General features: G+C 40.3%; 1 protein-coding gene across 2 annotated transcripts in view; it reads right to left on the bottom strand.

Annotated features, from left to right (window-relative positions):
- Positions 1–14,809, bottom strand: part of LOC139550140 (vasoactive intestinal polypeptide receptor-like) — a 119,115-nt gene that overhangs the window by 11,649 nt on the left and 92,657 nt on the right. For both annotated transcript variants that reach the window (XR_011669983.1, XM_071360791.1), the window contains exons 7-10: positions 12,204–12,357; positions 10,720–10,780; positions 5,667–5,733; positions 5,475–5,566 (exon numbers count right to left, since the gene is read on the bottom strand). Coding sequence is in view for 1 of the 2 variants with exons in the window: in XM_071360791.1 (XP_071216892.1) it covers positions 5,475–5,566; positions 5,667–5,733; positions 10,720–10,780; positions 12,204–12,357 (374 nt within the window). In the remaining variant the exon portion in view is untranslated. The remainder of the gene's footprint in view (positions 1–5,474; positions 5,567–5,666; positions 5,734–10,719; positions 10,781–12,203; positions 12,358–14,809) is intronic.

Here is a 14,809-nt window from a genome sequence, read left to right on the forward strand (position 1 = left end):
TCTATCATAAAAATAAAAATAAAGTTACCTTTATTTAACTAGGCAAGTCAGTTAAAAACAAATTCTTATTTACAATGATGGCCTACACCGGCCAAACCAGGATGATGCTGGGCCAATTGTGCGCCGCCCTATGGGACTCCCAATCACGGCCGGTTGTGATACAGCCTGGATCATTACTTATTGTAAACTTGTAAAAAGCTAAATTGATCAAACTTTACAACAGAACAATCATAAGAGATATAGAATTAATAACCTTTCTTCCTAAGAGAGATTAGCATTAGAGCAGTTGATAAATGATAAGAGCCTTACAAAAAAAACTCTGATTAGGGGGATGATATTGATTAGTATTGTAGTACAGGACACATGCAAGTATGTTGAGAAAATGTAAGAAATGCTTGCCGATCAGAAGTACTATAAACGCCTTCTGCTTAACCCCACAGCTAATCACAAAACGGAATTAGATTCCTTATTAAATAATTGAAAAATAATTCAAATTCCTTATTATTGATTTCCTTGTAACTCCTGTTATATAAAGACTTTATAAGGTCCATACATGTCATACAGACATTCCTATGAGACCAATTGTTTATGGTATGGTTGTTTAGGTGAATATGTATCGAAATTTGTAGTCTACCATATTCAACCTTGAGTGACCTGACTTTTTTCGTGTATTATAGATACTACAGGTTGCTTGTAGTATCTATACTCATCTATACTCTATACTCATATATAGAGATATATAGAGTATCTATACTCTATACTCATATATAGATATATATAGAGTATCTATACTCTATACTCATATATAGATATATATAGAGTATCTATACTCTATACTCATTGATGAAGGAGACTGGCTTGTTACACTTGATGCTGCTGCACTTTATACAAATATTGTCACGCCCTGAACGCAGAGCCTTTTTATTTCTCGATTTTGTTAGGTCAGTGTGTGATTTGGGTGGGCATTCTATGTTCTATATTTCTATGTTTTTGGCCGGGTGTGGTTCCCAATCAGAGGCAGCTGTCTATCGTTGTCTCTGATTGGGAATCATACTTAGGCAGCCTGTTTTGCCACCCTAGTTGTGGGATGTTGTCTTCGTTTAATGCATGTATAGCCTTACGGAGCTTCACGTTCGTTTCGTTGTTTATTGTTTTGTTGGCGACATTTAAAAATAAAGAAAAATGTACGCTCACCACGCTGCACCTTGGTCCGGTCATTTTCAAGACGACGCTCGTGACAAATATAGCGAATCAAGCTGGCCTCAAGGGCATTATCGTATTTTTAACAGGTGCAAATCACGAAAACCACTGACCAATTACATGGTAGAATTGTAAAAAATTGTTCTGTCCTAAAATTATTTTCTGTTTGATAATGAATACTTCTTACAGATGCATGGAACCGGTACATCATTGATAGAAGGAGACCAAGGTGCAGTGTGGTAGGCGTACATTTTTCTTTAATAAAAATGACACCGAAAAACAACAAAACACAAAAACGAACGTAAAGCTATATGCAGTGCAGAAAGCTACGACACACAAACAAGAAGGTGGGTAAAAAGGGCTGCCTAAGTATGATCCCCAATCAGAGACAACGATAGACAGCTAGCTGCCTCTGATTGGGAACCATACCTGGCCAACAAAGAAATAGACAAACTAGAATGCCCACCCAAATCACACGCTGACCTAACCAAATAGAGAAATAAAAAGGCTCTCTAAGGTCAAGGCGTGACATATATAAACTCTAGATTCCAATCCATCTCCTTCTCAATGGACAAGGGTACTGAAACGATTGATTTTCTTGATGTACAAGTGTATAAATCATCTGGGAATCTATATAGCTACCAGTGTTTGTATTTGTATTTATTATGGATCCCTATCAGCTACTCATTCTGGGGTCCAGCAAAATTAAGGCAGTTTATACCATTTTAAAAACATTACATTCACAGATTTCACAACACACTGTGTGTCCTCAGGCCACTACCACTCCACCACTACCACATATCTACAGTACTAAATCCATGTGTTTGTATATTGCGTATGGTATTGTGAGTGTGCGTGTGCGTGTGCGTGTGCGTGTGTGTATGCATGTGTCTGTGCCAATGTTTGTGTTACTTCACGGTCCCTGCTGTTCCATAAGGTGTTTTTTTATCTATTTTTTACATCTAATTTTACTGCTCGCTTGTTACTTGATGTGGAATAGAGTTCCATGTAGTCATGGCTCTATGTAGTACTGTGTGCCTCCCATAGTCTATTCTGGACTTGGGGACTGTGAAGAGACCTCCTGTGGCATGTCCTGTGGGGTATGCATGGGTGTCCGAGCTGTGTGCCAGTAGTTTACACAGACAGCTCGGTGCATTCAACATGTCAATACCGCTCATAAATACAAGTAGTGATGAAGTCAATCTCTCCTCCACTTTCAGTCAGGAGAGATTGACATGCATATTATTGATATTATCTCACTGTGTACATCCAAGGGCCAGCTGTGCTGCCCTGTTCTGAGCCAATTGCAATTTTCCTAAGTCCTGTTTTGTGGCACCTGACCACACGACTGAACAGTAGTCAAGGTGCGACAAAACTAGGGCCTGTAGGACCTGCCTTGTTGATAGTGTTGTTAAGAAGGCATAGCATCGCTTTATTATAGACAGACTTCTCCCCATTTTAGGTACTACTGCATCAATATGTTTTGACCATGACAGTTTACAATCTAGTGTTACTCCAAGCAGTTTAGTCATCTCAACTTGCTCAATTTCCACATTATTTATTACAAGATTTAGTTGAGGTTTAGGGTTTAGTGAGTGCTTTGTTCCAAATGCAATGCTTTTAATTTTAGAAATATTTATTCCTTGCCACCCACTCTGAAACTAACTGCATCTCTTTGTTAAGTGTTGCAGTCATTTCAGTCGCTGCAGTAGCTGATGTGTATAGTGTTGAGTCATCCACATACATGGACACTCTGGCTTTACTCAAAGTCAGTGGAATGTCGTTAGAATAATTCTTTTTAAAGTAAGGGGCCTAAACAGCTGCCCTGGGTGAATTCCTGATTCTAACTGGATTATATTTGAGAGGCTTCCATTAAAGAACACCCTCTGTGTTTTGTTAGACAGGTAACTCTTTATCCACATTATAGCAGGGGGTGTAAATCCATAACACATACGTTCTTCCAGCAGCAGACTATGATCGATAATGTCAAAAGCTGCACTGAAGCAACAAGACAGCCCCCACAATCATTTTATCATCAATTTCTCTCAGCCAATCATCAGTCATTTGTGTAAGTGCTATGCTTGTTGAGTGTCCTTCCCAATAAACGTGCTGAAATTCTGTTGTCAATTTGTTTACTGTGAAATAGCATTATATCTGGTCAAGCACAATTTTTTCCAGAAGTTTACTAAGGGTTGGTAACAGGCTGACTGGTCGGCTATTTGAGCCAGTTAAAGGGGGCTTTACTATTCTTGGGTAGCGTAATGACTTTAACTTCCCTCCAGGCCTGAGGGCACACGCTCTCTAGTAGGCTTAAATTGAAGATGTTTACAGGAAGGCAAAAGATAAAAACGGCTTATTGCTCGCAAATAGTTACCAACTAAAGCCAACTTTATTATATACGCCGAATCTGTAGTACTGACAAATAATATTCAAAACAAACAGAAAGTATGTTTCCGCCAAAGAAATTACCTAAAAGATTGGCTGCAATGTGCCAATGAAAAGGGGAAGGATATTAAAAGAAATCACCTCTTCACAAAGCACGTTAGAACAAAACCTTCCTCAGTGAATTGTGCTGTGATGTTTAATCCGATGACAAACTTCATCAACTCTCCGGTGTTTAAGCACTGTCATGTTATCTCGTCAGACAAATCTTTAAATGGTGCCTCCCAACACCCCCCTCTATTTACGAACAAACGGTTAATAACCTCTACGGGATCGGTGTCCCCCCTGCGAGACGGTTGAGCTAACGTGCGCTAATGTGATAAGCATGAGGTTGTAAGTAACAAGAACATTTCCTAGGACAAAGACATATTGGATATGGGCAGAAAGCTTAAATTCTTGTTAATCTAACTGTACTGTCCTATTTACAGTAGCTATTACAGTGAAATAATACCATGCTATTGTTTGAGGAGAGTGCACAGTTATGAACTTGAAAATGTATCAATAAACCAATTAGGCACATTTGGGCAGACTTGATACAACATTTTGAACAGAAACGCAATGGTTCTTTGGATCAGTCTAAAACTTTACCCATACACTGCTGCCATCTAGTGGCCAAAATTGAAATTGTGCCTAACCTGGAATAATACATTATGACCTTTCTCTTGCGTTTCAAATAACGTGTTTTTTTCTTTGAAGTATCTTTTACCAGATCTATTGTGTTATATTCTCCTACATTCATTTCACATTTCCACAAACTTCAAAGTGTTTCCTTTCAAATGTTATCAAGAATATGCATATCCTTGCTTCAGGTCCTGAGCTACAGGCAGTTACATTTGGGTACGTCATTTTAGGCGAAAATTTAAAAAAAGAGTCCGATCCTTAGGTAAACGAGTAGGTGCGCTCCTGCAATAAGTAATGACAGAAAGGGAACCAAATAAAACTCCTTGTTAAGTCTACATGGGTGTAGTGTGCATAATGTAAAAAAAAATCCAAAGGACTCTCTACAGGAGAGTTCTTTCAATATTACTACCTCTACGTTTAGCCCAAACTTTTTCTATACCAATACACTGTAAGTCATCAGTTCAATGGCCCGCTTCCATAAAATGTCTGGCAACAGGAGAGGCGAATAACAGCGTTGAATGTTGCTGCGTCGTTCATTAAGACGGAAGGTCAGTTGTCTGACCAATGTAAAATTAACAAACATTTTTAACTAACAAACTACATGAGCTGTAGGTTATACAGAAGTGTATAGATGATATTTCTGGTTGATAATGATCTGCTTCCACCATACGTTTACAGAAAGCACAACTTCTACACGCAAAGATACCTTTTATGAATTACTGTTTTTTTTTGGGGGGGGGGGGGGGATGAATGTTAGCTAACTATAGTTTATATCGTAGGTATCTTATAACGAGATCACAATGAAGAACCTCGAGACGCTGATGACACTAGCCTCCTTTATACCTGGCGCTAACATGCCTTCTCGTCCTGATATTTCTACTGCTCTTGTCCTTATCTTATCTGTTTGCACTTTATAAAATCTGATAACAGTCAGATCACAATGCGTCATCGACACCTGTCTAAAATTGTGGGCACAATCAGAACAAAGGACACATGTTAGAGCAAGGTGTAAACGGGGCTTAGGCTGAAATGTTTATCTATCTAAGCACCCCATAATGAACAAAATACTAAACAGAAACCTTGAATCTCTTTTTTTGTTGTTGAGTGCAGACCAGCTACACATAGTGACATCCTGATATGAACACATCCTAGTGAATTAAAATGGCACCCCAATAAAACAGCTGAGAAAGTGAACAACAACAAAAACCTACGAGTATTGATGAGATTCTTTCCTTCCTATGTCTCTGCAATTCATTTTCTGACGCAGTATCCGGATTATACAGATGAACAGGATGAAGTTGACCTGGGTTTGGGAATGAAAGAGGGCTAACATTTAATTCATGTTACGTAGAGTTGTACATAAAATGTCAATCATCGGCTAGGCCAGTGTATGTGTGACACACCAGTATGGTCAGTAATATTGGCATTTTGATGATCCACCAGGGATGGTCGTTAATAATGTCCCAACACCTATAGAGGACAGAGGAGGAGCAGGGGCAGAGGATGAAGATGTCACCAACACACAAACACATTGTTTAGATACTAATGGATACATACAAAGTTAAGGCCCAAGGAAAAACTCTCTTTACCATTTTATAATTCAAAATGACCAAAATGTGTTATCATTGTAAAAAAACAAAATCATTCAATAAAATATGAAATTGTACATGGATTTTTGTCAAGGTTCTACACTTGCCTATTGTAGAGTACACTACAATATAAATTCCTCCTAACGGCCTCCATAGAGACCAACCATTCATCACCACAGGAAATTCACAGTAGGTTCAGGTAACATTGCTACAATGCTACGGTGGCCATGTAATGTGAAATGTGGCATTGGCAGTTTATAATAATCACTTGTCTAACAAAGTCATACCTTGGTTCTATGAATTGAATAACTGGGCACTGCAGTACACCCTTAAAAAAATATATAAAAATATACATGTACGGTGCTTGCAGAAAGTATTCTAACCCCTTTACTTTTCCACATTTTGTTGTCTTACAGTCTGAATTTAAAATGGATACAATTGAGATCTTGTGTCACTGATCTACACATAATACCCCATATTATCACAGTGGAATTTTGTTTATAGAATTTTGTTTAAATGTATAAAAATATTAAAACCGGAAATGTCTTGCGTCAATAAGTATTCAACCCCTTTGTTATGGCAAAGTGTTCAGGAGGAAAAATGTGCTTAACAGAACAACTATAATGCATATGACCCATGTCATCCAAAATGTTATACTTTTGAATCATCTGTCCATAGAACATTCTTACAAGAGTCTTGATGATTATCCAGGTTGTAACGATGTGCGCTGAAAGTCAGGAAGCAAGTTCAGGGAGTGAGTGTTTTAATAACACAACATAATACAAAATAAGAAACACGAACGACGCACAGACATGACACAGGAACAGAAACAATGATGCCTGGGGAAGGACCCAAAGGGAGTGACATATATAGGGCAGGTAATCAAGGAGGTTATGGAGTCCAGGTGAGTCTGATCATACGGGGGGGGGGGGGGGGGGGCGCGTAATGATGGTGACAGGTATGCGCCATAATGAGCAGCCTGGTGACCTAGAGGCCGGAGAGGGAGCACATGTGACAGTACCCTCTCCCTGACGCGCGTCTTCAGCCGCAGGACGCCGACCAAAATGACGATCCCAGGGATCAGGAGAGGACCAGTCACCTCTGCTGAGGCGCAAGAAACCTGTCAATCCGGCTGAGACGCAGGAGCATGGTGACCTAAAGCGCCGGAGAGAGCATACGTGATAGTACCCCCTCCCTGGCGCGTTCGGCTCCAGCCACAGGACACCAACCAAAGGAACGATTCTGGGGATCAGGAGCGGACCGGTCACCCCTGCTGATGCGCGGGAACCTGACAGACCGGCTGAGGCAGGGGAGCCTGGCGAGCCGGTGGAAGCAGGGGAGCCTGGCAGTCCGGCTGAGGCATGAGAGCCGGTGGAAGCAGGGGAGCCTGGCAGTCCGGCTGAGGCATGAGAGCCGGTGGAAGCAGAGGAGCCTGGCGATCCGGCTGAGGCATGAGAGCCTGACGAGCCGGCGGAGACAGGGGAGCCTGGCGATCTGTCTGAGGCACGAGAGCCTGTATTGGCTCCCGGACCTGACATCCTTCCCACCAAGAGAAGAAAAAAAAAGAACTCCCTGATGCTTCCTTTAGGTGAGCCGTTATTCTGTAACGATGTGCGCTGAAAGTCGGGAAGCAAGTTCAGGGAGGGAGTGTTTTAATAAGCACAACATGATAAGAACCAGGAACAACGCACAGACGTGACACAGAAACAATAACGCCTGGGGAAGGAACCAAAGGGAGTGACATATATAGGGAAGGTAATCAGGGAGGTGATGGAGTCCAGGTGAGTCTGATGATGCGCAGGTGCGCGTAACGATGGTGACAGGTGTGCGCCATAACGAGCAGCTTGGTGACCTAGAGGCCTGAGAGGGAGCACGCGTGACACAAGTGCTTCTTGGCAAACTTGAGTCAAGCTTTTGGATGACATGTGTCCTATTATGCCTGGCGAAAACCAAACACTGCATTCCACAATAAGAACCTTATTCCAACGGTCAAGCATGGTGGTGGTAGTGTGATGGTTTGGGGATGCTTTGCTGCCTCAGGACCTGGATGACTTGCCTTAATAGAAGGAACCATGAATTCTGCTCTGTATCAGATAATTCTACAGGAGAATGTCAGGCCAAGCACAGCTGGGTCATGCAGCAAGACAATGATCCAAAACACACAATCAAGTCCAAATGAAAGTGGTTAAAAAGCAACACATTTGAAGTTTTGAAACTTGAAACGAGTAGTTCATGCTTGAAAACTCACAAATGTCGCTGAGTTAAAGCAGTTCTGCATGGAAGAGTGGGCCACAATTCCTCCACAGCGATGTGAGAGACTGACCAACAACTACAGGAAGTGTTTGGTTGCAGTCAGTGCAGCTACAGTAAATTCCTCCACAGTGATGTGAGAGACTGATCAACAACTACAGGAAGTGTTTGGTTGCAGTCAGTGCAGCTACAGTAAATTCCTCCACAGTGATGTGAGAGACTGATCAACAACTACAGGAAGTGTTTGGTTACAGTCAGTGCAGCTACAGTAAATTCCTCCACAGTGATGTGAGAGACTGATCAACAACTACAGGAAGTGTTTGGTTACAGTCAGTGCAGCTACAGTAAATTCCTCCACAGTGATGTGAGAGACTGATCAACAACTACAGGAAGTGTTTGGTTGCAGTCAGTGCAGCTACAGTAAATTCCTCCACAGTGATGTGAGAGACTGATCAACAACTACAGCAAGCATTTGGTTGCAGTCAGTAGAGTTAAAGGTGGCACAACCAGTTACTGAGTGTAAGGGGGTAAATTACTTTTTCACACAGGGGAATTGGGTATTGCATAATTTTGTAAATTAAATAAGTAATAATTTTGTTTGTTTTTTGTAAACTCAGGTTCCCTTTATTTTTTATTTTTTGGTTGAAGATCTCATAACATTCAGAATCAAAACTATGCAAAAATAGGGGTCACATACAGCACTGTATGTACAATACCAATCAAAAGTTTGGACACACCTACCAATTCCAGGGTTTTTCTTTATTTTTACTATTTTCTACATTGTAGAATAATAGTGAAGACATCAAAACTATGAAATAACACATATGGAAGTAACCATGTAGTAACCAAAAAAAGTGTTAAACAAATCAAAATATATTTTAGATTTTAGATTTTTCAAAGTAGCTACCCTTTGCCTTGATGACAGCTTTGCACACTCTTGGCATTCTCTCAACCAGCGTCATGCGGTAGCTACCTGGAATGCATTACAATTAACAGGTGTGCCTTGTTAAAAGTTCATTTGTGGGATTTCTTTCCTTCTTAATGTGTTTGAGCCAATCAGTTGTGATGTGATAACGTAAGGGTGGTACACAGAAGATAGCCCTATTTGGTAAAAGACCAAGTCTATAATGTGGCAAGAACAGCTCAAATAAGCAAAGAGAAACGACAGTCCATCATTACTTTAAGACATGATGGTCAGTCAAAGTGGAGCATTTCAAGAACTTTGAAGTTTCTTCAAGTGCAGTCGCAAAAACCATCAAGCGCTATGATGAAACTGGCTCTAATGAGGACCACCACAGAATGGAAGTCCCAGAGTTACCTCTGCTGCAGAGGATAAATTCATTAGAGTTACCAGACTCAGAAATTGCAGCCCAAATAAATGCTTCACAGATATCAAGTAACAGACACATCTCAACATCAACTGTTCAGAGGAGACTGCGTGAATCAGGCCTTCATGGTCGAATTAACAAGAGAATGGAGAATGGAACGAGAATGGAAATAGTCACATTTGAATCGAAGGTGTTGTATTGGATTTGCCACAAACATAACACTTTGTATTCAGGACAAAAGGTTAATTGCTTTGACGTTTTTTGTTGTTGTTGCAGAATTACTTCAGTGCCTTGTTTTCACTCTGTCAATTAGATTAGTATTTTGGAGTAACTACAATGTTGTTGATCCATCCACACTGTTTTAAAGTCATCATTCACCTCATGGTGAAATCCCTGAGCGGTTTCCTTCCTCTCCAGACGCCTGTATATTTGTAGTGACTGAGTGTATTGATACACCATCCAAAGTGTCATTAATAACTTTCCCATGCTCAAAGGGATATTCAATATCTGCTTCCATTCACTGCTCGACTGAGGGACCTTACAGATAATTGTATGTGTGGGGTAAAGATATTTTAAAAATCACGTTAAACACTATTATTGCAACTTATTATGTGACTCGTTAAGCACATTTGTACTCCTGAACTTTGTTATGCTTGCCATAACAAAGGGGTTGAATACTTATTGACAGAAGACATTTCAGCTAAAAAAAAAATATGAATTTGTAACAAATTCCTAAAAACATAATTCCACTTTTACATTATTGGATTTTGTGTGTAGGCCAGTGATTTAAAAAAAAATCTAAATTGAATCCAAATTCAGGCTGTAACACAACAAAACTAACTAAACTAAACTCAAGTGGTGTGAATACTTTCTGAGGGCTCTGTATATATAAGAAACCCTTCTTTTTCCCCTAAGGCAGGATTTCCTAAACTTGGTCCAGGGGCCCTCCCTGGTTGGACGTTTTGATTTTCTGCCCTAGCACTGTGTCTGTACCCGTTTAAGTACAACTTTTTTACGAGTGTACGAGAAAGTGCAGTAGAATGTTTTGCCACAGGTTCATATTTTATTATAGTACATTGACATAATTTTCAGTGAGTGTTTCATGGATGGACGACTAGCATACATTCATTGCCTGTTGAGATACATGTTCAATTGCAATGTGTAACAAAAATATCACAGGATTTTCAAAACACTTGTTGACAAAGTTGGAGGAGATTCTGAGAAAAAAAACAGATTCTAGACAAACAAACACTAACACAAACAAACTAACAAAATAACAGTGAACTTACCCAGAGTGTTTTAAATAAGCCTTTGTAATAACCCAAGCTGTGATAAAAACAGTTGGGGCCCCTGTGGATATCAGAGAACAAACAACAACAAAACATTGTCAACAAACAGTGTGAGTTCACTTTTTTTTTTTTAAGTTATTGCCAAGAGATTATGATAAAGGTATCTGTGTCATGGAGCATGCAGACAAAGCATAACACCTGTAGGTGTATGAGCCTCAGTCACTGTTCCAGCCGGCTACCACCCGGTACTCAACCCTGCACCTTAGAGACTGCTGTCCTACGTACATAGTCATTGAACACTGGTCACTTTAACAATGTTTTCAAACTGTTTCACCCACTTTGAGTGTGAAAAATCCAGCAGCGTTGCCGTTTCTGACACACTCAAACCGATGCGCCTGGCATCTACTACCATACCCCTCGTTCAAAGGCACTTCAATCTTTTGTCTTGTCCATTCACCCTCTGAATGGCACACATACTCAATCCATGTCTCAATTGCCTCAAGGCTTAAAAATCTTTCCTTAACCGGTCTCCTCCCCTTCATCTACACTGATTGAAATGGATTTAACAAGTGACATCAATAAGGGATCATAGCTTTCATCTGGATTCACCTGGTCAGTCTCTGTCATGGAAAGAGCAGGTGTTCACAATGTTTTGTACACTCAGTGTATCTATATTTATATTCCGGTCTCTGACATTGCTCGTTCTGATATTTCTTAATTTTTCTGGATTATATGTGTATAGTTTATTCATATTATTAATATTATTATTATTATTATTAGTGCACTGATGGGTCTATTAAAAGCATAAACCTTGATTTAAATATTAATTTGTTTGGTCCAGTCTGACACAATGTTCAAACACAATGCTATCAACTCAATTACATCACTTTTCAAACACAATGCTATCAACTCAATTACATCACTTTTCAAACACAACGTTAACAATGATATTCTAACACAAGTACATGACATTTCAATCAGTCTAGTAGAAAAAAACATTCTACATTTACTTTTCAGATTACTGCTCAGTAAGTAAATACTTAAAAACAAGGATCTCCAGTTGGCGACACCTCTGCAGTGTTTTTTAAAAGAATCCAGAAATGGACAGCATGCCTTTTACTTAAAAATCTTCTTCAAATCCTGTAAATACATGATCACACTGCCATTTTGGTTATCAGTGATCAGGTGTGGATGAGTAATGCACTGGATGTTTTTAGATACGCATAAAACACAAGCATCTGGAAGTGATAGAGTTACTCTTTAGAAGTAATATTAATCTAATGTATAATCAGTGGGGGGGTTTTTCAAATTCGTGCTAGCCTTATCCAAGTACAGGTAAAAAAACATTGACATATGGTGTCTCCTTAAAAAAAAAACGGCCTGAATATGACCATCAAAATTAAATCAAAATTCACAGCCAAACATTGCATATAATCCTAATGGGATTAAAGACACAGTTGGAGATATGTTACAGTGACACCTACCCCAGCCAATCAGAATGTACCACCAGAAGTACTTCCTCTCGGAGAAGAAGGAGACAGCCAATAGGGTGTGGATGTAGAGGCCTTCGACCAATAGCCAGAAGTAACTGGTCATGATGCCATACTGGAAGAAGACAACCCCTGCCTTACATCCCACCTACGGAGAGAGAGCACAGTATCAACATGGAAATTGCAGAATCGCATTAGTGGAAACGTTGTGGGTTCTCAGGTCAGGCCTGTGATTGGACAAAGCCATCGATCACGTGACAGTATTCGTTCCTATGTGAAGACTCAATAGCGTATTGAAGTTAAATTAAGTCGGTTAGGATGGTGTTTTATGGAGAGATAACATGCGCAGTTTGAGCTACTCCAGGAAGTAATGTTGCAGGCTAGCTCAGTGCTGCCCCCTCTCATTGACTATTTCAAGTTGAAGGCCGACCGGGGTACTGCAGGCTGCCGTTATCATCTAAATTACCCTTATTACTTCTATGTGTGATTTTAAAATAATTGGTTCCAGGACATACATCTGGTGAATTAGAAGCAATTACTGGTACCATGATTGTCTTCTTAAAATGTTTTTATATGCACAAAGATTGACCACAAAGATTGCCATTTTTCAATTCACTTTAATGGATGCAGGCTAACAATGTCTGCAGTACCGCGGTCGGCCTTGAACTTTTCCTAATCTTAACCTAATTATCTTGCGTAAGTTCTCCTAACCTGCTACGAAAAGTCACTTCTGCAAATCAAAATCAAACTTTATTTGTCACATGCGCCGAATACAACAAGTGTAGACCTTACCGTGAAATGCTTATTACACTTCTTGTATTCAGTGTGTGACAAATAAAGGTTGATTTGATTTGCAAAAGTGACTTTTCATAGCAGGTTAGGAGAATTTCCCCCCAGAGAATTAAGGCACCTATCTAGTCAAAGGTGGCAGATCAGTACATGTTCTAAATAACATGATACTCCATGCAAGTTAGTCAGATGATTGAGAAGGAAAACCTTGATAGCACTTTTTATTTAACCCTTATTTTACCAGGTAAATTGACTGAGAACACATGTTCATTTACAGCAACAACCTGGGGAATAGTTACAAGGGAGAGGAGGGGGGATGAATGGGCCAATTGTAAGCTTGGGATGATTAGGTGACTGTATGAGGGAAAGTTTGGGAATTTAGCCAGGACACCAGGGTTACCCTTATGATAAGTGTCATGGGATCTTTAGTGATGACAGAGAGTCAGGACACCCATTTTTAACATCCCTTCTGAAAGACAGCACCCTACACAGGGCAATGTCCCCAATCCCTGCCCTGGGGCATTGGGATATTTGTTTTAGACCAGAGGAAAGGGTGCCTTCTACTGGCCCTCCAACACCACTTCCAGCAGCATCTGGTCTCCCCTCCAGGGATCAACCAGGACCAGCCTTGCTTAGCTTTAGAAGCAAACCAGCAGTGAGATGCAGGGTGGTTTGCTGCTGGGTTACTTTCACCATACAGCAGGCGTCACATTTTCTCAGTCTATTTATAAACATTCAATCCCTAGATAATCAAACAATATACATTTCAAACTAACTGTTGTTCTATAAGACCAACACTGTAATGTTAGATTAGATAGTGGTTATGAGCTATCATAACGAGTTTACATGTCTCCTCTTTAAGCTGTTTCTGAGGGTCCCTCTCTATATACAACATGTCTCCCCTAAGAGTCCTGTACAAGCTGTTTCGGAGGGTCTCTCTCTATATACAACATGTCTCCCCTAAGAGTCCTGTACAAGCTGTTTCTAAGCGCTGTCTACATGTCAGATTAGGTCAGTGTTTCTCAATCCTGGTCCTGGGGAGTCAAAGGGGTATAGCTTTTTGTTATCACCCTAGTATTCACACACTTGAATACTAATACCGGAGCGGCAGGTAGCCCAGTGGTCAGAGCGTTGGCCTAGTAACCGAAAGGTTGCAAGATCGAATTCCCGAGCGGACAAGGTACAAATCTGTCGTTCTGCCCCTGAACAAGGAAACTCACTGTTCCCCGGCAGGCCGTCATAGAAAATATTTGTTCTTAAATGACTTGCCTAGTTAAATAAATGTTGAAAAAAAATCAACTCATCATCAAGCCTTTTGATTACAATCAGGTGTGTGAGTTTTAGAAAAATAACACAAAAAGTGCACCTTTTTGGGTCCCCAGGACCAGGATTGAGAAACACTGCATTAGATAGTGGTTATTAGGACTATGAAATATGGTGACTCTTGTATAGCGTCAACACTACTACATGTCTTTTCTTCTTTAAACGTCTTCTACAACGGTCTCCTCCTAAAGGTCTGTCTTCAAACATGTCTTCTGTGAGGGTACCAGCTGTGTTTACCCCCCCCCCCCCCCCCCGCTGTTAATGTACAGTATATATCATGGAGAAAGCACTCCACTGGAGAAGACTCTGCTCAGAGTGTCATTAAATACACAGCCAGCCGTTAGACATCAAACCATCCGTCACACTTTAAGCTAATAAACATAGACCAAAGGTACGTACAGTGGCCTTCAGAAAGTATTCATACCCCTTGACTTATTCCACATTTTTTGTTGTGTTTCATCCTGGGGAAAAAAATGTATTAAATTGTG

The sequence above is a fragment of the Salvelinus alpinus genome, chromosome 23 (assembly GCF_045679555.1).
Source record: "Salvelinus alpinus chromosome 23, SLU_Salpinus.1, whole genome shotgun sequence".
Classification (NCBI taxonomy): Eukaryota; Metazoa; Chordata; class Actinopteri; order Salmoniformes; family Salmonidae; genus Salvelinus; species Salvelinus alpinus.